This window comes from Arvicola amphibius, chromosome 1 (assembly GCF_903992535.2).
Source record: "Arvicola amphibius chromosome 1, mArvAmp1.2, whole genome shotgun sequence".
Taxonomy (NCBI): Eukaryota; Metazoa; Chordata; class Mammalia; order Rodentia; family Cricetidae; genus Arvicola; species Arvicola amphibius.
This window is the reverse complement of record NC_052047.1, coordinates 195,225,514-195,248,101: the sequence shown is the minus strand read 5'-3', so window position 1 is coordinate 195,248,101 and position 22,588 is coordinate 195,225,514. Positions and strand designations below refer to the sequence as shown.

Genomic DNA, 22,588 nt, shown 5'->3' with positions numbered 1-22,588 from the left:
GTACTCAGCTGTCCGTACTTTTATCACAAGTTATCTCCTACAGCGTTTAACTCCGAGGCTCAGGTCTAACTTCGGACTTGCTGTTTCCACACAGATCCTTTTAGGGAACCCACCCAGCCTAAACCTGGCTGTCTATCTTTATAAAACGAACACCCAGGCAGCAGCTCTGCTGTTGCAGATTGGAGGAGAGATGTGAGCAGAGACTTTAGCTCCTCCTCTTGTGTCACCGTTTATCCAGAGTGTGTACTGTAAGATGACACATGAGGACACTTAGAGAGGAAGAAAAGGGAGCAAGCTGGCTTAATTCATACATGTGTCATGGCCTGAAATCCCCCCTGACCAGTGCAGATAAGTTTCTAAGAAACAGCCATTGAAGGCATGAATGAATGAATGAATGAATGAATGAATGAATGAACAGTGAGCCCAATCACAGCACAGACAAAGCGTACTCACAAGAGGCCAGCTCTAAAGAGCCCCAGCTGGACCTCCCCGGTGCTCCTGCCAGACACATATCCACATATCATCTCGGGTCGAGCCTTTATCACTGTTCTGGGAATGGGGATGCTCACCTAGCCCTTGGGTGGGGAACGAAGAGGGTCACCTCAGCTGGGAACGCTTCAGGAAATCCAGTCTCCACCAAGTTCCTCAGTGATCCCAGTTCTGGTTTGAAGCTCTTGCCACAGGTGTCTCCTACAAGAGTCCTCAAACTACCCAAGGGTCTTTCCAGAGGACTTTAATTAAAACCTCATTTATACTGCAAAATGATGTGGGAGAGTCTTCTGTTTGAGTTGATTTCATTGGCTAATAAAGAAACTGCCTGGCCCATTTGATAGACCACCCCTTAGGTGGGTGGAGTAGACAGAACAGGAAGAGGAAGTGAGGTAGAAGGATCAGTCAGATGCCATGCCTCTCTTAAGTTAGGCAGACTGCCGTGCCTCTCCTCAGAGAGAAGCCAGACGCGATGAAGCTCCAGCCCAAGAAGGACATAAGCTAGAAACTTCCCGGTAAGACACCACTTCATGGTGCTACACAGATTATTAGATATGGGTTAATCAAGATGTGAGTAAGAGGCTGAAAATAATGGGCCAGGCAGTATTTAAAAGAATACAATTTGTGTGATGTTATTTCGAGGTATAAGCTAGACGGTGGCCGGGAGCTGGGCAGGATGAAAAGCAGGCCTGCCCGCAGCACCTCACTACAGCAAAACACACACCAGCCAGGGATGGAGCCTTCTTAACAAGGGTGTTACTCTTTGGGGGCCATTGAGTTTCAGGTTAAATGAATGCTAGGAGTGAGCCTGTTACCCCTGGGTGACATGCATGCACCTTCCATGTCTTGATTTCTGAGGTTTTCTATCTGGGCTGATGAAGAACTAGGCTCACAGAATCCCAGAGAGATAAAGAAGGCATATGAAAGACTGGCTTTGGGCTTCGGTGATCACAGTACACTGTGGCTGGTCATTCCAAGTAAGACTACGGAAATGACTGTCACCTCTGGACAGAAGAGACACGGACAGAGAAGGATGAGGGAGTACATGAAGTCCGATGCAGGATGCTCTGAGTTCAGATTCATTCCCCTGCCTCCTCTCTTGAGGTACCAAATTTGGAGGAAGAGCCCTCTCACCTACGTACATCCAAGCCATCAGACTCAAAAGTAAATCTTCTAGCATCTGCAATAGAAAAGCACCCGCTACAGTCGTCCAATACCACACTAACAGAGGAAGCGCATCCAGAACCAGGAGTCACCCGAGGATCAGCAAAGTGGGCTGAGTGGTGGTCTCTCCTGATACACGCCATGTGGCCAGGGACTGTGGTGCACAACTCTGATCCTAGTATGGGGGAGGATGAGACAGGAGGAGTGCAGTGGGGCATGGTGCATGGGGTATGGGGCACAGAACAGGCACAGTCACATAGCCAAGGCCTGTATTAATCAACCCAAATGACACCACCAACACCTCCCCCACACATGCATGCACACACATAGGAACACACACACAGATGCACCCACACATGCACACACACACACATACAAAACATTTGCACACACACGAACACATGCAAACACACATGCGAACACGTGCACACACATATGCACATACACACACAAGCTAGAGCTTGTATTAGTCTTACTTTTTTTTAGTATTACTTTTACACAGCAAATGATACAGCTAAGCATCTAAAGATAGCATATCAAGATTTACCCAAATGGGATCTGAAATTAAAGCGTATGAATCCTTACAAGAGAGATGAGAAGCAACTCTGGGAACAGATACGCAAAGGGAGGTGACATGACGGGGCAGAATCATGAGAATGAACTTGAGGTAGGGAGACTTCAAGCAGCTGCAGTAGGAATGGTCGAAGGCCAGGACTTAGATTCCTGATCTTAACACAGGTCAAACAGCGCAGGGTAAACAAGCAAGTAACCCCACTCTGAATTTAACCAGAGACCTTCAAGAGCACAGAGAAAAAGGCCCTATCATCACAGGATTAGGGCCATGGGAAAGTGCTGTCTGCAGAGGGGCCGGAGGCTGGAGGGGAAGCCCCCAGCGAGAGCAGCAATGCTTCATTCTCTTGTGAGGTGAGTTTCCTGAGAGTAAACTGGTGAGACAGAGGTAGGGGTAAGCCAAGCAAGGGAGGTTTGTCCTGTATCATCTGCCAGGGAGAAGGGACATCTCTAGCACCCAAAGGTTTAACTCGGTGTTGAGAACATGGCATGAAGCCAGGTCTTCACTAAAGTTCCTCCAATTCTCCCTTCTACCAACTGTTGCCTTGGACAAGATATATTGTATTTCTCAATTCATTGTTAGAAATAAGGCAGAGGCCAGCAGTGGAGTCTTCCACTGGTGGTGGTAGGATCAATGAGAAAACGGGCAGGGACAACTTGGCACACTGCCATCAGTAGCACACCGTGTTCTTATTTCTGTTCTCAAAGGTCAGTCGGGCCCTGCATACAGAATACAGCAGGGGAGGGTGGTCAGAAATTCCCTCACCAGACTACAAAGCAGGGCAGAAACAAAATGCAGAGAATTCACACACAGCTAGCTCAAAGTTCTTGACCCAACATCATGGTGTTCTTAAGTAAGGGCTACATAAAGGGCTTTTGGGGTAGCTGAAATTGCCACCCTCGGAAGGCACCGAGATCCTAGACACACTAACAACAAATAGCCCAGCCACTCAACAGCGAGAAGAGACACCCAGGGACCACAGAAAGATCTTCTCTGCAACCCTCCTCAGTGATGGTGTCAACTTGAAGCCATTCTAGGAGTTAACCCAGAACATGGGTCCCCTGAACAGCAAGACCCCTTCCATGCAGAGCTGGGCGAATCACCTACCTCCCCTCCAGCACAGCTGTGTGAGTAGGATGCCAATTTTCGAAAAAGATGCTTGTTTAGGGATTTCTTGCCTCCCTCTGTCAGGCAGTGATGAGCAAATCAGGAGACTCTCACACTCAGTATTCTCAGGTGGGACGCATTAAGTTCCTTAAGTCCACTCGGGGGGAACGAAAGCACCCTTTCCAGAATCAAACTCCGTTTCACACTGTGCCGTGAACAGGGCATGAGAAAGTGAGGGCCAAACTAGCAACATCTGTGCCTTTATCGTGACTCAGTGTCATACAGAAACGACACCCTAGAGTATTTTTCTATAAAGGCATCTTCACGGCAAACGAGACACACCATGAACCTGGTACACAGGACGCACCATTCACCAAGGGTGGGGGAGTTGAGAAGCCTTGAAGAGCATGTAGGCATCCAGCCAGCACACATCACACATACCACATACACCAGCTCAAGCCCTAGCCCGGCCTGCCCCTCCACAGGAAGCCCAGTTTCTGAAAGAGACACCGCCACCCCAAATCACAGAAGCAAGAGAAACCTCTCTCTGCACATACTAAGTTGCTTTTATTAATCCAGAACAGCATGCTACAGATACTGTACAGCATGGACATTTATTCATTACAAAAATGGCTTCCAAACCATTCAAAATGAACTCGGAATAAGCATAAAACAGAACAATAACATCACAACTGTTAGGAAACATTCAAAGTATTCACAAAAAAAAGTTATAGTTAGCATTTTAATAAACCAGAGAAAACTGGAGACAGTTTTACAATCGCTTCATGTCAACTACGATGGCACTGGAGGAACGGGTCTCAGCTTTATACAGGATTTTACAACATCAGCATGCCTAGGTTCTCCTGTGTTGAGTTCACCACCTACTCGTATGTAATATGCGTACATAAAAGCGGCAGCTGGTTTTTTTTTTTCTTTTTTCTTTTTTTTTTTCATTTAAGAGTAATCTAATATACAGAATTTTTGGCCCTTAAGGGTTTAGACCTCTTCATTTAAAATGCTTTCTGGACAGTCTGCTACCAAACACATTCTGTTATAGGTGACATTAAAACTACATACAAATCTATCTATGTAACATCACAGCAAAACATGGCGAACAGAAAGTACAGCATCAGAAAAGAGGGAGAAAGCTAGAGTCACTGAGAGTTTTGGCACATAAAAGTTTTGCACGCGGTCAGTCCATGTTCTAAGAGCACAGGGCAATTGACTAGGAGGTCAGGGGGGGAACAGGGTGGTTCCCACGGCTGCTCAGACAGCTGCTAAGATTCTCTCACTAATGTTCAAGTCTTGTTTTACATAATGGCTTTTAAAGCAACTTTTGTTAATGCTACTGATCTTTAATGCAACTATTAATGTCCATTTGGTGGCATCTGGGTTTTATACAGAAACAAACAAAAACAAACAAACAAACAAAAGTCAAAAAAGAAAACAAAAAAATATATACACATTTTATATATAAACTTAAAAACCTTGTACAAATGAGTTGTTATATATAAGATGCTTATGCTAAGGGGGGGTGGACTTTATACAGTTTCAAAAAAAAAGTAAAACATATTTTAAAGGGACGGACGTACAGGTACAAGCAATCTCTAAAGCAATAAATACTACTGGTCCAACAGCGTGATTCCATTCATTGTTGAGTAGCGTCCCCCTCCCCCCAAAAGAACAACACCATGGAACAAGGTATATTAACACATTTTAACCCTTTGTTTCTGTACATTTAAACAATAACAAGTAACATCACAATAAAAGTTGTTTCACACAGGAAAAAAAAAGAAAGAAAGAAAAGGAAAGAAATGGCACTGCATTCATTGTGCCCTCATGGTTTAAAATCCGGGATGTAAAGTGATTGGTTCGCAAGCTCGTATTTAATACAAATAATACAGAACCAACTCCTTCTGGAGGGTGCTTTGAAACGGCTTCTCTCTTTTTTTTCTTCTTTTTGCTTTTTAATCAGTCTTTTCAAACTAAGCTATCCAAACTACATAACAGTTATGTATATATATATATATATTTTTTTAAAACGCTACAAAGACTTTAAACAGCTGTTGATAAAAATTTTGGTAGAATCATGAGGTTTCTCTCATCTACATATTTAAAAGGAGAAATTGAAATAAGAACGGGTCAAATATTGACCAATGAACTCGATAAACATCAACTCATGTAAGCCACAGAGGCACAAAATTAAGAGTACAAAACAAAAGCTTTCCAAGATGGGGAAGGGCAAACCAAGAACCAGGAGGACACACGTCAATCAAGCAGGGGACGGTGGACGAGGTGTAGCTATTCTAAAGACTTGGTCACCAGAGACAGAGGCTGGGGCTGGGTCCCAGCCAGAGAGTTGTGGGAATGTAAGGAAGATGTTGACGGCTGTGTGAGCGATGAAGAGGGGACCATGGGTGGCTGCAGGGCAGCAGGTGGCAGGTCCAGGGCTCCATTGGGACAGAGGGCGGAGGCCTTGCTGTGGGCAGCTTCAGCCAGCAGGAGCGCAGGTGGTGGTGGCATCATGGACAGGTGGGCCAGAGGGTCAGGCTTCAGGGACAGCGAGAGTGGCTGTGTCTGCTCAGTCTGTGACTTGGTGTCTTGGGGAGGGGAGCCTAGCAGATGCGGGGATGGGGGAGGCGAGTCTAGTAAGCTTCCATCTGAAGAGGGTGGGCTGACGCAGCTGCCTTCACCTTGTATGTAGCGAACGCACTTTTTTTTTCTCCTAGAAACAGGGGAGAGAGTTATCTGTGAATGAAGGGCAAAGACGCCAAGGTAGAGAGCTAGCTAATGCTCACAAGAAACTGGTGTCACTCCAGGGACGCCCCCTACAGGTCATGCCAGGCAGCACGGAGCAATTAAAGCAGTTACTTCAGGGGATTCAGGGGTCTGTGTGGCTCCCGTGTCTATATCCGCTCTGGCAAAGGAGTTGCCCTACCCATGTCCTACCCTCACAGGACACCCAGGGCCCCACTTCTTCCAGAATATATGTGAGCAGACTAACGGAAGTCAGTACAGAGGGCGGCACAGATTCTTTAGGAAGGGTTTTTATCTACATGAAGACTAACATACTTTAGTTCTCTTTGGGCTTAGAATTACCTTCCCTTTCCCATCACATCTTCTTGCCTGCCCTCCCGATTCTTTCCCACCCTCCCCACCCCCAATCTCCAATGATGCCTGAGTGTATTTAAAAGAGAAAGAAAGGTTCATCCCCAGTGGCCTCTTATCAATATGAAACTCTCAGAATGCTGACTGCTGAGCCCACATAGCTGAAGGCAGAGCAGGCAAGGGGCTTAAAGGTTTTAACACACCACCACCGTGAGGCAGCGGGTCCCAGAGAGCTTTTGGGCTTGTCTGTTCGGAACCACACCAAATCGAGAGGTCAGAATCAGGTGAGAGGGGAGGGGAGTGGAGGGAGAGCAAAACCAAAACAAAACAAACTAAAAAAACAAAACCAACCAAAAAGTAAGTAAATTAAAAAAAATAAAGAAAGAATAAGAAGAACCACCAATAAACAGGTAGAAGAGGGTAAACAAAGAAGGGGAAAGGGAGAGTAAGAAAAACAGAAAATGATTCAAAAGTACGAGAATAACTGGTTGACATGGCCTGCAGGTTGTGGATAAAATTAAGATTCAAAGTTGTTTTTTTTTTAATTTTTTTATTTATTTTTTTATTTCCCCCTTCGTGAGAAGGTCGCACGGAGGGAGAATGGTACACGGGGTGCCTTGTCCTTGTCCTATGCTGAGGTCAGGAAATAGAATACATAGCACAAGCCAGTTACAGAGAAATGGCCAGCAAGAAGGGCTGGGAGGGATCTTGGATCAGGGTCTGAACCAGAAAGACTAAATCTGTCATATGCCAAAGCCATAGTCTCCCCTCTCCACAACCCATTTGTATAGGAAGGAGGAATGAGAATTTCAGAGCCTTTCTGACTTTATCAAAGGATAAGTTGGGGAAAACCAAATCAAGAAATCAGGCATGTGACTTCAAAGCCTTGCCCACCATTGATTGCTGGCTGATGGGAATCTACTTAGTAGGAAAAGGGACCCTGGAGATCAACCCACTATTGCTATAAAGACAATTCAGACTTGGGAAAGTGCTCATCCAAAGACTCAGAACAACGGTAGGTGGGTACCGCTCCATCCAAAACCAAGTGTGTGAGCGCTGGTCAGACACTGGTCACTGAAGAACCTCCAAGATGCTGCCTATTTGAAGGCAACCCCCATAGGACATTTGCAAGGATGGGACTGTACTGTATGAGTTAGTTCTTCCTGTGGTCTAGGCCCAGAGCATGGGGCACGGGGCATAGACTCTGTAGGGTGGCAGGAGGGGAGGAAAGGAGGGAAGGGTGAAAGAGGGCACGCTCAGTTCTCCCCGCCTCCCTGAGGCTCAGGCCTTGGGGCTGGGGCTGTGTAGGCCAGAAGGAACTCTAGGGGAACAAGGATGGTTCTTGTCTAGCAGGTTCCCTCTCTCTCTGGACAGACTGGCACAGACTATGGGTTCTGCTCCCATCCCAGAAATGAAACAAACAATATAACCTCTCCATTTTAAACCACCTTAGCCTGCAGAACGAAGCATGCTCACAAACTAGGGTCTCCATGCATTTTTAAAAACAAGAAGAAAAAGAAGGGAGGGTGGGGAGGGTGTAAGCAAAACAGAGGCAGCAACAGGGGAGAAAGGAGGCGGAGGAGAGGAAGTGAGGAACAGCCAGAGGAGAGCATGAAGCAGCCAGCATTCCAGGCTCTGTTAGGATGGGGCAAGAAGATGGGGAAGCAACTTGGTGGGCTCAAAACAGGGTCTGGTTAAAATGTCCTCAAATGCAAAATAAAATTAGAACCTAGAGTCCTGATTGGCTAGGAGCATTGCTAAGGTTTTCCTCGCCCCTCCCACCCTCCTTTCCAGGTCACTGGAAAATGCTGTGTTGGGAGCATTTGAACAAAGGACTGGGGGACTATGGTGGTGGTGGACTGACGAGCCCCTAGTGGGGCAGCTGGAATACGCACATCTGGATGGGTCAGAAAATGCCTCCTTTCACAAGCACCCCCCCCCTCATTGATTTTTGTTTTACTTGTTTACTGAATGTCTTATTGAGTTTAGCACCCAGCTCAGTATGGTTTGGCAGTGTATAATGGAACAGCTGGCAAAAGGGGAATGGGTAGCTCCTAGTTCAAGCTCCATACTGTGACCCACTCCATTTTAGAGGCATCTCATAAGCACCCATGTGTAGCTTCTAAGTATGCTTTCTGGTCCTATTTTGGAAGGTCCTCCTCAAATGGACAGCAGAAGTCAGCTTGCTAACACATCTACAGCCCCCTACCCCCCAAAAAATACCCCAAACAGAAAAACAGCAGCTAGAACTTTCTAGGGGCCAAGGTCTGAAGGCTGGGGAGTGACAAGGACCTGCTGGACTTCATGTTCTCTGTCCAGGGATGTCTCAATCTCTTTGACAACAGAAAAAATGGTGCATTGTGGACAGTCAGCCCCCAACGTGTGTTTTAGAGAACCAAGGCGCTCAAGGACAAAGAGACTACAAGGGTTTTAAACTGGCAAAACAAGATGAAAACCCAATTTAAAAAGTTATTGTTGTTGTTGGTAAAAGTATCAAGAAATTTCTGGTGAGAGAATGATAACCCATCATGGATTTAAGCAAAGATGGGTTGTATTTGAGGAATGGGTTGCGGGGGGGGGGGGGGGTCTATCCTTGTTAACGTCAGCAATAGTTTCTAAAGAAGAAGACCAGGGTAAGTTTGCAGCAACTGATCTGAAACCAAAAAAAAGGTTCGAAAATAAATATCCATTCAGGAATAAAATTATGAGGTCATGTACCTGCAGGGCACAGGTAACTTGCTATGACAGGGTATTCCACTAACTTACCCTGGGCATTCATAAAGTGTTAACCAACTTATTACCTACAGAGGGTAAGCAGGTCCCTGACCTCCCTGGTTCACCCTAATTTAATACTTAACATCCCCATGTGGCTTTCTCAGGAAGTCCCTGGGGCTGTCCACTCACAGGAAGCTACCCTCCTGCTGGGTGCCTGTCTAGGGCCCAACTCCCTTACTCCGGAGCACAGAGAATCTGTGTAGCTGTCTGTCAGTGATGCTCCCTCTCTTCCATGGGGTCTTGTGTGGTCAGCCATCTCTCATACTGGCACCAGAGAAGACACAGCAGACTCGTGGGCATGCACGTGATGGGATGAACATCTGATCTAACGTCTAGACACGGAGCACGGCAAAAGGGGATGGAGAAGAGGGACACGTGACGTGGGAGGCACTACGAACAGGGATGTGTGTTTGGGGTGTTGAGATACCTACCATCATAATATTCCAAATTCAAAGACTGCTTGTATCAGAACAAAGAAACAACAAATTTAACCAAAGGTGGTCATTAAAAGGAAAGGAAAAAGGAAAGGAGATGGGGACCAGAGCGCATTCCCTCCACCAAGAAGGAAGTACCTACACCTTCTCTGCCAGTGCCATGAGTGGGGAAACCTGCCGGCAGATCATGGGGCTCAATTTGGACTCTTCTGGACTGATCGGATGCGTGTGGGAACCCACGCTACACCTGCATATCGTAACGCTCGACTGTTTGCTCTGCAGGCCTGGTAGCGCTGCAGTGTCTGGCTGCAGCCCCTGCTGCGCACAGGCTCTGAGCTGGTGCACGCCATTCAATGCCACGCTTCTTTTTCAGCTCTGTAAAACAATGTCCGCTAACGAGCTCCTCCATACAGATACGTGTTTTAAACATAAAACAACCAAAGGGGGGCGGGGGAGAGAGAGAGTGAGAGAGAGAGAGAGAGAAAGAAAAAAAAGGGATTTTTAAAAAGCAGCCTGCCCCAATGCATCTCTCAGCATCTTTAACAGAAAGCGCCTGGGAATGCTACCACTGCCAAATTCCAGTTCTGACTCTTTCACACCTGTGAGACGGGAGGGGGCGGGGGGGGGCACAGTGGCTCTCTGCTCAGAACAGGGCACCGAGTCATTCACCAGCTGGCCAGTTCCAGGACACTGGCTTTCAAAGTCAGATCCTCAGTGCCTGTCTTCATGGCTGTCAGCCCTTGCTACCAGGGACATGTTCTTCACAAGAACAGGGAGGAAAAGGGGGCAGGGAGGAAACAGTATGAAATTAGCAAGGAAAATCTGAAGAAGGAGAATTTATTAGTCATTGATGCCAGTGGGGGAAAGTAGACATGAATGAGGACAAAATAAATCGACCCACTAAGTAGCGGAAGGACAGAAGGCTCTGATTGTCCCCAAGGCCTCGGAATGGTCATGTACCTGCAGGGTTTGCACCATAAAGTCTGTCGGTCAAGCCCGAACAGTGCCCGACACTTCTTTGGAGTATTTGCATCTGTTAGCATAAGGTAAACACAAAAAAAAAATACAACACAATGGTGGGTCGTGCTTGGTTGGCTGTGAGTCCTCCACTAACCGCTCTCTGCATCATCTTGGCTCTACGTGACAATCGGCCCTCATCAAGGGTTTGAAAGGAAGGGGCTTTTCTGAGCCAAACCAAAAATAAATAAATAAATAAAACAAATAAAACAATAAAACACACACGCACTACACCACACACACACAAAGGAAAACAACAACCAGAAACAAAAACAAAAATGAAAAACAAAACAAAAAAACCAAAAAACCAACAGTGAAAAATAAATAAAAAGAGAGAGAGAGAGAGAGAAGAGGAAGGGAGAGGGTGACGTCATTGGCTTCTACCTAGACCAGGATGAGCACATCCTGGGCTATCACAAGGAAGGGGGTTGACAGGCAACATCCCCCAGTCGAGGGCGCGCTGGAATCTGAGTCTCGGCCCTGAGGAGGCACACACTCTGTTTTACAGTGGCATTTTGGCTAGCAGCAGCTGGCAGACAAGCACATCCCTCGTGGAGCCCATACACTGGCAGTATCCCGCTCCCTGGAATTTCCTACGATCCACACACAAAGCTACAAAGCGACAGGCCAGAGGGGGAAGAACGGGAGAGACAGCTGCAAACCAGCGCAGCGGGTCTGGAGACTATACACACCTGCAGGGGCCGCACCAGTTATTCTGCTGATCAAGGCCAAAGCGCGCTCGGCATTTCTTAGGAGCGCTCAGGTCTGAGTGAGTTCAAGAAAGGAGCGAGCGGAGGAGGACATGGGAGGCAGGGAGAGAGGAGAGAGAGAGGAGGAGTAAGAGAAAGAGAGAGAAGGGGAAGGGAGGGGGGGGGAGAGATACAAACAAGAAAAAAATAAAAATAAAAAAGGGAATAAATCAATGACCGGGTTACTAATAGCAAAATATTGACTTTTCTTTCTTTTTTTTTTAAACTTTCTTTAATTAAAAAAAATGTAAAAATCACACTTATTCAACTTGTGAAATTAGCTGTGGCAAATAAAGCTGCAGTATCCCTTATCAAGGACGGTCAGATCCGGTTCCAGCCGCCCACAGGACGGCAAGAGCCAAGGACTTGCTCTTTCCATTATTTTTCCTCTTTTAGTTTAGTTCTGGTTTTGTTTTTTTTACTTTTTTTTTTTATTCTCTCAATTTTCTTTTTTCTCAAAGAAGAAAACAAAGCAAAGGAAGGAATTAGGTTCGTAACATGCTTTTTTCTTCTGAGTACCACAGTTTTGAAAAGAAACAAACAAACAGAAAAACTACAAATGAACACAGAACAAAATGAAACAGAAAGAAAAAAGAAAGAAAAGGGTTGTGGGTGTTGGGATATTGCAGCTTTTGGGTGTTCTCTTTTTTTTTAAATCTATTTTCATTGTTATTAAGAGGGAGGAAAGGGTAAAGAGGCCATGATGAGCTGTTAGGTGTTAGATGCTCCTAACGGGCATGGAAGCAGGCATGGTCAGGAAGCGCTAGCAGGTTTGCAAATGATGAAGTCAAAAAGCAAAAGGAAGAGCAAACAAACAAACGAAAAAAATAAATAATAAGCAAAGGAAAAAATAATTATACTGCGATTGCATGCTGGCGTGAGAAAACTTAGTGGGGCAACGGAAAAAGCCATTAGATTAAGGAGGTTTATTACTGAATTTTTTCCATTTTTTTCTTTACCAGTCTCTTTTAAAGAAATACTGCATATTCAATTTGCACAGTTAGTTCAGCTCTAAGCCACTGTCATCGCTGCTTAAACAACGGTTATGGGAACAGTCAATCAATGAAACAGAAGTTAAAATAAAAAATAAATAAAACCAACAAAGCAACTGGAAAAAAATCTACTGAAACATAATGAAACCGTGTAGATGATCATTTTAAAGGATGTTCAAATGTCATACGTGTTTAATGTTAATAAAACTATAAATGGCAGGAAAAATGAAAAAAAACAGTTTATCAACTATTTTAATGACTCAAAAGGACATTAGCACCTGTGATCGGAGGAAGTGAAAGGCAAGGATTTAGGAAACATTCGCTGTGTTCTGAAAAAAAAGAACAAATTACACAAATTCTTCAAACTTTTCGTTTGTCTGTAAAGCCTGGCCTTCTCCAAGGGCTCTGCATTGCCTATGCAGTATTTCTGCTTTCTGTCGCTGAATGGCAAACCTCCTTAATTTAAGATGGGCACAATCACCACTGTAAAGGCATGCATTGGAACACTCAGGAACAGCCAGTTACCCCAACACTCACACACGCCCCTCCTGGCCCCCTAGGCCCCTCCTCATCCCTTCTCAGGCACATACATAAGCAGGCTGTCCAAAGCCCGGCAGAGGCATGCCTACCACGGACTCTCTGGTTACAGGCTTGGCAGTTATTTAAAAACACATTCCGCCAGAATTACAACGGGCTTTTCATGCAACAATGGATGTTACTAGCTTTAAAAGGGCAGTCATGAAGCAATTAATTAAAACACATCAACAAAAAAGGCTCCCTAAGATGGGTTCCCCACAATGCCCTGGCCTTGGATTCCTCTCGCCTCCCCCAGATGGAAACCTGACATAAGAGTGGCCCCCCACTAGTGTTTCTTCCATCACCCTGACATTATCACTCACCATTGGTCTCACCCGGCTGCTTGTCCCTTTTCCTCTTCTTCTTCTTCCCCTAGATGAACAGAAGAAATGCAGGAAATTAGGTCAAGGAGGAAGGTGTCTAGGTGCACATGGCAGGAGAGCCGGGAGGGACAAGCTTGCTATCTCCACTAACCTCCTAAGTCTATTCAGTCTGCCAGCCATGAATCCAACCCTTGAACTCTGCCTAGCTGGGAGGACACACATTTCTTGGAGAAAAGAGAAGGCCAGATGGTCACGTGGAAAGACCTCATGGCCTTCTCCCTTCTTCAGCCTGACCCAGGATGTCTGACTCCATAGAGGGAGGTGAAAGGAGCAAGGGAGACTCTGGGAGGGATGGAGAGCAGGCTGGGCAGCAGCATGGACACACTACCAAGAGGCACAGAGAAACCTCGAAGCCCACAATGGTTCACAGCTGCCCTACCTGCCCCACAGCCTCTCACTAGGAAAGACAAACCCGTCCCCGTTTCCCTGTCCTGAGTTGAGAGAGAAACGGCTCTAGCTTCTCTGTAGTAGTGGTTCCTTTCAGAAGTGTAGTGCGATTGTAAGGAGTGGGAGTGAAGAGAGAACCAAGTGCTACCTGGGTTCCTGTCTAAATTACAGGGTGGCCAGGTACAGGAAAGAGAAAGTGTCCCCTATGCTCTTACCCCAACAAACACATCACTGGCCACAGAGACCATAACTCACAAGTGCGTGTACTATGCCCAACTTTCAGGACATCACAGCCTAGCCAGCCCCCTGCAAACACACACAGGGTAGCCTACAGGTGGGCAAAGTCATCTACTATGGAGCCTTACTTATCGAAAAGTGTTGAATGGCTTGTGCCAACGACTGCACACTTTCTTACACGTGGAAAGTAGACTGGTTGTATGGCATGCTTCTATGACACCATGAAGCTGAGAAATTGCAAGTCAAACCCCGGCAAACCAGGAGCCAAGTACACATTAGGAGCCAGGCATGACTCAACAGGCAAGAGCTCTACACAGTACATGTGTCTTCACACTCTGGAGTCACGAATGAGGAAACAGGTACAAAGAGGCTGGGCAACGGCCTGGAGTTGGCACAGTTACCATGAAGAGGAGCCAGAGTGCCAACCCAAGTGGTCTGAAAGCATTGCCCTCAGCCGTGGACCGTGCCTTCTACCATAGCAGTCCTTCTATGACACCTCAAGGGTGAGGAGACGGCCTTAAGTCACTACCACCTGACAGCCTGACCCTATCAAGTGAACGAGCAAGACTCTGGGGCACCCTGTCCCATTGCTGGGCTCTAGGAAGGCTCTCTGGCCAGGGTGAGGCAGCTGCGGTCTTACAAATCAATCTGTGTGCTTCAGAATATGTAAATGTTGTCACCTTTGCTTAAAGGTTTGATGGAACATCGACACCCCTACCCCCCCAAAAAAGGACAGGGATGGATGTGCAGCAACCCCAAGGTTGTCAGGCTTGGATGAGTCCAACTATTCCAGAGAGGGCTGCTCTATCCTCTGAGGGTACAGGGTCTGGGTCACTGGGAACATTGGCCCTCTATGCAGCTCTGCACCAGATCCTTTTATGTTTCTTGGCACAAAAGGAAAAACAGTGGAAGCAGGCCACATGACTTTCTCAGAGTGGGCAGGATGAGCAGGAAGAAAGACTCAAGAGAAGTAATCTAACCTGAAGGTGCCTGTGTTGCCCTCGCCCACACTCCAGGGCCATCTCATGGTCCCCTACAGAATTCTCTATTGTGCACTGACACCTGGAATGCAGGGCACATCATGGCCAAGCAAAGAGCCGTGCAGATAGACTACTAGATCGTGGTGAACAGGGATGATGTTTAATGGGAAGAAGACATGAAGAGGCAAGAGGAGACCACTTCCTCTTTAAAGGTAACAAGAAAAAAAAAGGCATAAGAAATGAGAGCGAGATAAAGCAATCAAGTTTCATATACAACCTTTAATAAAAGAAGGAAGGAACGCTGTACTATGACACCAGGACAGCTAGCTGTTGCTATGGTACTCAGCTAACTTCTCCTGGGTCCCAAAGAACAGGCCAAGTCTGAGCAGCCAGATGGGTTTCCCTCCAATACACTTCCCTAAGGTGGTGACATAAAGGCTCCAAGCCCCACTCAGCTGGAAAGGCAAGAAGGGCTGGTTCTGAACACATCTCCCAAGAGAATCTTCCAGGCTTTGCAGCAGCCAGAGCTACCTGCAGAACCTCCATTGTCAAGTTGGTTTAAAAGGAATGCTAACAAATCCCCACCATGGTCAAAGTCACAAAAGCTTCAGATGTGAGACCCCTGACCCCAGTGTGTTCCCTTGAGCGTGGAAGGAAGGAATGAGCATGCATTTCCACGCGGGTGTAAAGAAACATTGAAACAGGAACCTGAGAGCCTGTGCCCAAGAGGCTAAGTTCCTGCAGTCTGACATCCAATCCGCCTCTAAGCCAGCCCCTCACCTACTCAGTGGCTCCTTATTGTCCAAGCTACCTCCTAACGCAGAATGGAGGTCAGGCCAAGAGGCATGCGGACCACGAAAACTCTAGAAAGCGCATCACAGAACAACTAGGGAGGTGTCTAAATGACTCTCTGCAAGTCAAACATAGAATGTTTCTGACACTGTCATCAAGTCTGCTGTGCTTTTGTGATCATCCTGTGCAACCCCAGAGGGCACCATCTGCCCTGTGACCCATGGTCCACAAAATGGGCAGTTTTTATGTGAAGACAGGTGCCTAGGATGCCTTGGGATATGGTAGCTATTGGAGAAACTGGATCCTGTTCTGGGATACCGTCTCGATGACTCCAGGATTGGACGTGTAACAAGCCAGAGCTCCCAGGAGTCAGGGGGACAGCTGTCTTGAGATGATGTGGTTGAATATGTACAGGAGGATGCCTAGCCCTGGAGTGTCACCTGGGATTGGGTTGGGAGAACTCAACTGCTCATCTCTTCCTTTCGGTCTCAGAAGAAAGGCGTCCTAGCAGCACACACAAAGACAAGCAGCAAGGTCTCACATAGCTAAGAGTTCATGATGCTTGTCTGCTAGTGACAATGGCTGCTCTCAAGAGTAGAAGTGCTGTCTGGGCAGGGAGGCCTGAAGGGTCATGGGTAGGGGCATTGCTATAAAGCCCAGTCCGATCTTTGTCTACCTGACGGATAGCAGGCAAGCCAGCTCCACTCTTACAAGTATGAGGGAAAAGAGTGAAGGAAATCCAAAGAGCTAGCCCTTGGAAAGATTATACCAGTGGAGTGGAGTCATCCTCCCAGCGTCTCCACTGGCACCACCAGGAAAATACTCTCCTGGCTCCAAGGGAGAAGAGGGAAAGAAGCCTGTGCTGGCAGCAAGACAGGTTTGATTTTGACATCAGAGTGGATGGAAGAGACATTCCATGAGACCTAACATGATGCAACAAAGAGACAAAGCAGGAGACATGCTACCTATCTGGAGAGGGAAGACGTCCATACTCAGAGCTGCTATGCAAAACACAGGATCAGGACTAATGGGAGAGACAACAGGGCTCCAGAACTGGAAATCTGTTGTGTGCCATCAGTGCAGGTAGTAACAACAACAGTCCTACTAAGAGGAGGTTTAAGAAGCAAGACAGAAAATTGGGCAAATCTTGATTTGCCAATAGAACCCAGAAGCACACACATCATGTGACAGATGTGTCATGTGACACACATCCTTCCTCACCTCTGTGGGACCCAGACTCATTTCATCTTCCCTACCAAAAGACGACTTCTGCTGGCTACTTTCAGGGATATTCCCGTCATGCCATTCTCGGGGTGAAACAGGCTCTTGTGACAGCCTGGCCACAGATAGATGCTTAATTGGTTTCCTTCCCTGAGGCTGCTTCCCTTTCCTGCTGGAAGGCCTATAAAGGGTTAAAATGCCCCACCCACCCATCTATCTAGTGTGGTCTCTATATAGCTACCCCACCAATGGCAGGGGCTTAATTTGGAATGTAGTACTTTTGAATGTGTTTTGGAGCTCTCCTTTTTCTAACAGGTAAATAGAAAGATAAAGACACCCCAAATCAGTCTCCAGGATCCCATGTGGGAACACGGATGCCAGTTTCCTGCCTGCTTCCTGCTAATATAATAGAGTCACACTGAAAGTCAAGCTCCTTGATGGGAAGTCAGGGACAGGTCCTAGAAGTGGACAGAACAAATAGTCTAGAAGCCTGGTTCAAACAGGCGATAACCCATCCTTCAGGTCCTTGCAGACATACAATATATATCCACAAAGACTGAATTCCCCAGAAAGTGGTCCACGTACATAATTATCCCGCGCAGACCAGCCGGGGTACAGCTGCATGTGAAGCTGTCGTTCCTTCCGGGCCAGCTCGTAGTACTTTGCTTGCTCTTCCCTGGACAGGGCATGCCACTGCAGAGAACATGGGGCAGGGAGAGAAAGACAGGCAGAAACATCACAAATGGCAGCACGGTGATAAATGAGACACGATGCCACGAGGGCTCGAGTCTATGCAGACACGGTAGAGTGTGCAGATACTGATGCTTGCTGGGGCCTGACACTAACAATGGTACCCAGAGAAACCACGTCTGGACTAGCAGGAAGATGAGGGATGAGGCTATCCTAAATGCTGTTCAAAAGCTCAATGATCTTGATCAGTGGAAGCCAGACAAGGACTCAAAGTGGCAGGGTTGGGGCCGTGCTCAACAGAGCAAGGTGTAAAGGGACACCTGTCACTGTTTCTGGCCCACTCTGGTTCTCTGCATGGAGGGCCACCTACCCTGCGCCCGAGGATCTGGTTAATGGCTGCACTTTCCTTCAGTGTGCACTCGGCCACCACCTTCGCTCTCATTTCCTTCATATACAACATGAACGCGTTGAGGGGCTTCTTTATGTGGGGCTTTTTCTTTTCTTCTTCCTTTTTGGAGTCCTGATGTTTTCTGGATAGAGACAGAAGGAGATAGGCAGACATCATCCAGTAAGCAACTGTGCATCCGCGTCCCCCAAAGCAGAGTCCGTGCTCCTTCCTCTTCCCACCCAAGCCTGGCAGTTTCAAGTAAAAAAGTTCATTTCCACCCCAGAACACGGCCCAGAAGCAGTTGGAGGAGGCCGGGCTGGTGAGAGATTCTGAGATTGCTTCCTCGCCATTTGCAAATAGACATTTTCCCAGGGCAGAGGGGAAAAGCACAGGGTGGAGACCCCACTTCCCAGGGTTCTGTCCTGCTTGCTGAACAAGCTCCAAATGCAATCCCCCATCTCTTCAAACACACACCATGGCGATTTCTGTTCTGGGAAAGTGCGACAATCAGTGTGACCTGCTAGAGAGCACGTCCTCCTTTATAGGAAGCCAGAGGCCATAGGGACGGGGTGCTGCCGAGGGTCAAGCAGGAGACGCTGACCGTGGCCAGAAAGCCACCAAGCAGTGGCCACCGTGGCAATGCATCACCCAGGCCACAGAGCGTGAAACAGCAACTGTAACACTTACGAGCTATGGAGTGAGCCGACGTCACTCTGTGAGGATTCCTGCTTGACTGTTGGTGTGACGATGGCCGGATGGGGGATGCCGGTCGTGTGGAGAGTGTGATGGGGCGGGACCATGTGGGGAGGGAACCTAGAAGACAGAAAGCTGTGTAAATCGTCAGAATCAAATGAATGAACGAGGAGGGATGTGTACACACACACAAAAAAGCGCAGTAGCATCCACATGAAAGCAACCCAAGGCATATGAAACCTGTCAGCATTAATTAGTGATAAATTAAACATAATGATTCTCATAATGTCATTAAAGTCGATCTTCCCCTTCATTATTGCTACTGACACGAGACATTATGATTTTTAACATCTTTAGCAAAAGACAAATTCAACTGATGTACTTGGGCAGAAAAGTGGGCTTGGACGGCCAGCCAGAAATCGCACGTCCGCTTGGTTTCTGAGGCATGAGCTGTGGCCTCTCAGAAGGTAATTCCTACGTCCTGATCAGCTCTAGAAGGACAGGTGATAACGTCTACTGTATACTGACAGCTAAATAAAATATTAACGTGGTTGAAACGGATATACATGTCTTGACAATGCTCTGCATGCCTCATTAGGCCTCATTCTGGTGATGGAGAGCAACCAAAGTTTCATCTTCTCTTTTGTTGCTGTGCCCACTATTTGAGAGAGATAGGAGAGAGTGAGACAGATAGAGAGAAAGTCTGATAGTTCCTGAGTGATGCTCATCCTAAGTCACGGCATTTTGAATAATCTTTTAAAAGAAAAATGGGGAAATACACACACACACAAACACACCAAAGCACTGAATTCTGATTTGTATACCCTTTCTCCTCTAAGATCCTTATTTTTACTTAATATGTTATCTGCGCATCATTCAAAATCCTTGTAAATGATAGACACTGTAATCACAGATAAGACAGTAACAGTCCTTGCTTCTGGGAAAGTCCCCAGAACACACGTCAGTTCTTCAACTGGCGTTTCCCGACATACGAATTTGCCAGGACACAAACGCTAATTTCAGCTCCATAGGACAAATGGCTGCCAAATGACAGGTTTTGTTTGTGCTGGTGGGAAAACACCTCCTCGACTGAAGTCACACACAGTGATTAGAGAAAGGGCAAAGGAGGGAAGAACAGGCTGCTCAAACGGGGTGAAGAGAAGTTGGCCCGAGGCAATGGCTGCCCTTCTGATAAGGCCAAACCAGAAGAGGACAAGTGCCACCCAGGGACCAGTGTGGACCAGCACCCTGCTCTTGAGAAAGCTACTTCTGGCAGAGAGGGTTCTTGCTGAGGCTCCATCGCAACAGTTATTTCAAAGGGATCTTGTATTTGTTTACAGAGTTCCTTTCATAAGTGGATTGGAAAAAATAAATTATAACAAATGGGATTTAAAAAAAAATTAGAGAACGAACAGGCTCAGTACATCTTAACAGAGTCAAAAATACCCAATGAAGGATGTTGATCTTTTCAGAGGTTCCAGAGCCATTGTGGTTACCTGCCTCAGAAACCCCACCCTCTACTGCAACAGCCTTTGCAAACTGTGGCAATGCTGGTGTTCAGAGACAATGAGATGTTTTCATAGTAGACAGAGAGACTGTGTGTGCGGGGAGTAACAACCAACCCCACTCCTGTGCCCTTAAAAACACAACAAAACAAAAAGGAAAGAGAGAGAAGGAGGGAAGGGAGAAAAGAAGGGAGAGAGGGAGGGAGGGAGAGAGGGAGGGAGGGAATGAGGGAGGGAGGGAGGGAGGGAGGGAGGGAGGGAGGGAGGGAGGGAGGGAGGGAGGGAGGGAGGGAGAGAGGGAGGGAGGAAGGAAGGAAGAAAGGAAGGAAAGAAGGAAGAAGCGAACCCTTGAGTTCTCAAGTTAACACCCTGTTCCTCCTGCTGCCCCCAGGCCACAGAGCAAAAGCAAGTAAAGAAGATGCATTCCTGGAAGTCCCTCAGTGCAGGGCAGGTGGGCTGGCAGTTCTTCCTATGAATGTCTCAAGCATACGTTACTTTCCTGTGACATGTGACTATGTGTACATACACACGAGGGTGAGAAAGACATAAAAACGGTGTGGGACTGTGGCCTCACCTGTGTGCAGGTGCACATACAGATATCAGGCAAAGGCGTCCAGACAACCACATTCTAGGCCTGGGGGATCTGTGTGGCACTTGTGAGTTCCCTGACCTCTACACACGCTGGTCCCCGTGAAAACTGCACACCAGCAGAAAGACTGCGCGTGAGTAAGCGTGTGGCCCACGAGGTACACACACCTTCACCCTTTCCTGCAGACAACCGCTCCCTGAAATGCAATAAACACCCTCAAAAAATTCTAAGCAACTCATTATATACCCCTGTCTGCTTTCATGGCTCCAAGCCAGAATATAATGATGAACCTTAACTTGTTAAGGACAACTAATTTTTGTTTCTGGCTGTCTCAGGGGCCTCTCTTAGACTCACTCTGGCTTTGCTTCAGCGCTGACACATTTCTGTTAGCTGCATGTCATCTGCCGGCCTTGATTTTATGCACAAGCAGTAGGATGCATTTTCCCGTGCAACAATCCCGCTTTGAGTTGCATTAGGCTCGTCATTATTCTCTCATTTTCCCCCTTGCACTTGTAACATTTCATCTCTTCCTGCCTTATTTTTTGTGAGCCACGGTGCACCCACATTATGGTTTATACATGATCTCGCTCCCTTTGAAGCCGGCAGATTTCAGGGCCCGCTCTCGTCATGAGAAGAGCCTTGCCCAATTTAGCAGGCTGAGGGCCCGGAGCTCCAACATCTCAATCTAAAGGGGGTCACAGGGTGGCACAAGTGAGTGTCAGCAAGAGCTGTTTAATTGCCAATCTAGGCTTCTCCATGGTGTTTAAAGTATAATGACCCATCACTTAATTCCGAGAAGTCCTGGCCCCGCTGCTGAATAGAATAAATATCAAAGGGTGTTCTGGAACAGGGCAAGCTGCCTACATTCACTATAACTGCCATACATATAATAGACCTATACTTCTGTCGCCCCATTACCACAATAATGCATTTAATTTGCTGTATACGCTTTTTTAACTAGCTACCTTTCATTTGGCCTACCTGGGGAATTGGCCACCTCCCCCACTCCCGCCACGTACCACCAGCCCCTAACCTTTCTTCCTGCCACCCCCTTCCTTCCCTCCACCCTCTGCGACCTATAAATCATCAGCTGGCCTCCTAATGATAATTCAATCAATAAGCTTAACCCCCAATCCCGAGCCTACGATTACTTTGTTGCTTCCTGCCTATGGATGCACTGAACAAACAAGCAGGAGGAAGAGTTGGGAGCAGCATGCGAACGCTGGGAAGGAGTCAGGATCACAATCAGCCCCCTCCCCTCTCCTCCCAGGAGGGTTCCCATTCGTTCCCACGCTTTACAGGGGCTGGTGACGACATCATTTAATGAGTATAACCTTTCTACTTTCTCCAGCCGAGAGGATAAAGAAAATCATCTTCCTGCCTAGCTTATACGGGCATGGATTCTGAGACTGAGATGATATATCACATATAGGGCACAGATCTTTCGAACTGCGTGATACTCGTGGATAACTAAGTCTAGCCTGCCTTTCTCGGGGGTGTGAGTCTCACTCTATCCAAGACAACAGTTGCTGTCCTGGAAGCAGGAGAAGGCGGCGTCCCAGGCAACCTTCAGCCCCTTCTCTCATTTTGGCTCCCGCCCTTGGCCACAGAGCGTGGAGGCAGAGGCAAGGGGAAAGCAGCCTTGCCATGTACTGCATGCTAATTGAATCACGTGGCATCATCAAAACGGATTGGTTGCTTTCAGCCCATCAGGAAAGTCTAAACCTCCACCGATTTAATT

The 22,588-nt window shown here is 47.1% G+C and overlaps 1 protein-coding gene across 3 annotated transcripts in view; it reads right to left on the bottom strand.

Annotated features, from left to right (window-relative positions):
* Positions 1 to 3,877: 3,877 nt before the first annotated feature.
* Tcf7l2 (transcription factor 7 like 2) overlaps positions 3,878 to 22,588 on the bottom strand; it is a 188,196-nt gene continuing 169,485 nt past the window's right edge. For 2 of the 3 annotated variants that reach the window (XM_038318381.1, XM_038318391.1), the window contains exons 9-15: positions 18,748 to 18,873; positions 18,043 to 18,202; positions 17,568 to 17,675; positions 13,306 to 13,354; positions 12,685 to 12,735; positions 11,358 to 11,430; positions 3,878 to 6,056 (exon numbers count right to left, since the gene is read on the bottom strand). In XM_038318381.1, the coding sequence (XP_038174309.1) occupies positions 5,633 to 6,056; positions 11,358 to 11,430; positions 12,685 to 12,735; positions 13,306 to 13,354; positions 17,568 to 17,675; positions 18,043 to 18,202; positions 18,748 to 18,873 (991 nt within the window). In that variant the 3' untranslated portion in view covers positions 3,878 to 5,632. Of the gene's footprint in view, positions 6,057 to 10,608; positions 10,682 to 11,357; positions 11,431 to 12,684; positions 12,736 to 13,305; positions 13,355 to 17,567; positions 17,676 to 18,042; positions 18,203 to 18,747; positions 18,889 to 22,588 lie in introns of all 3 variants that reach the window. The other variant, XM_042056047.1, reaches the window with a different exon arrangement.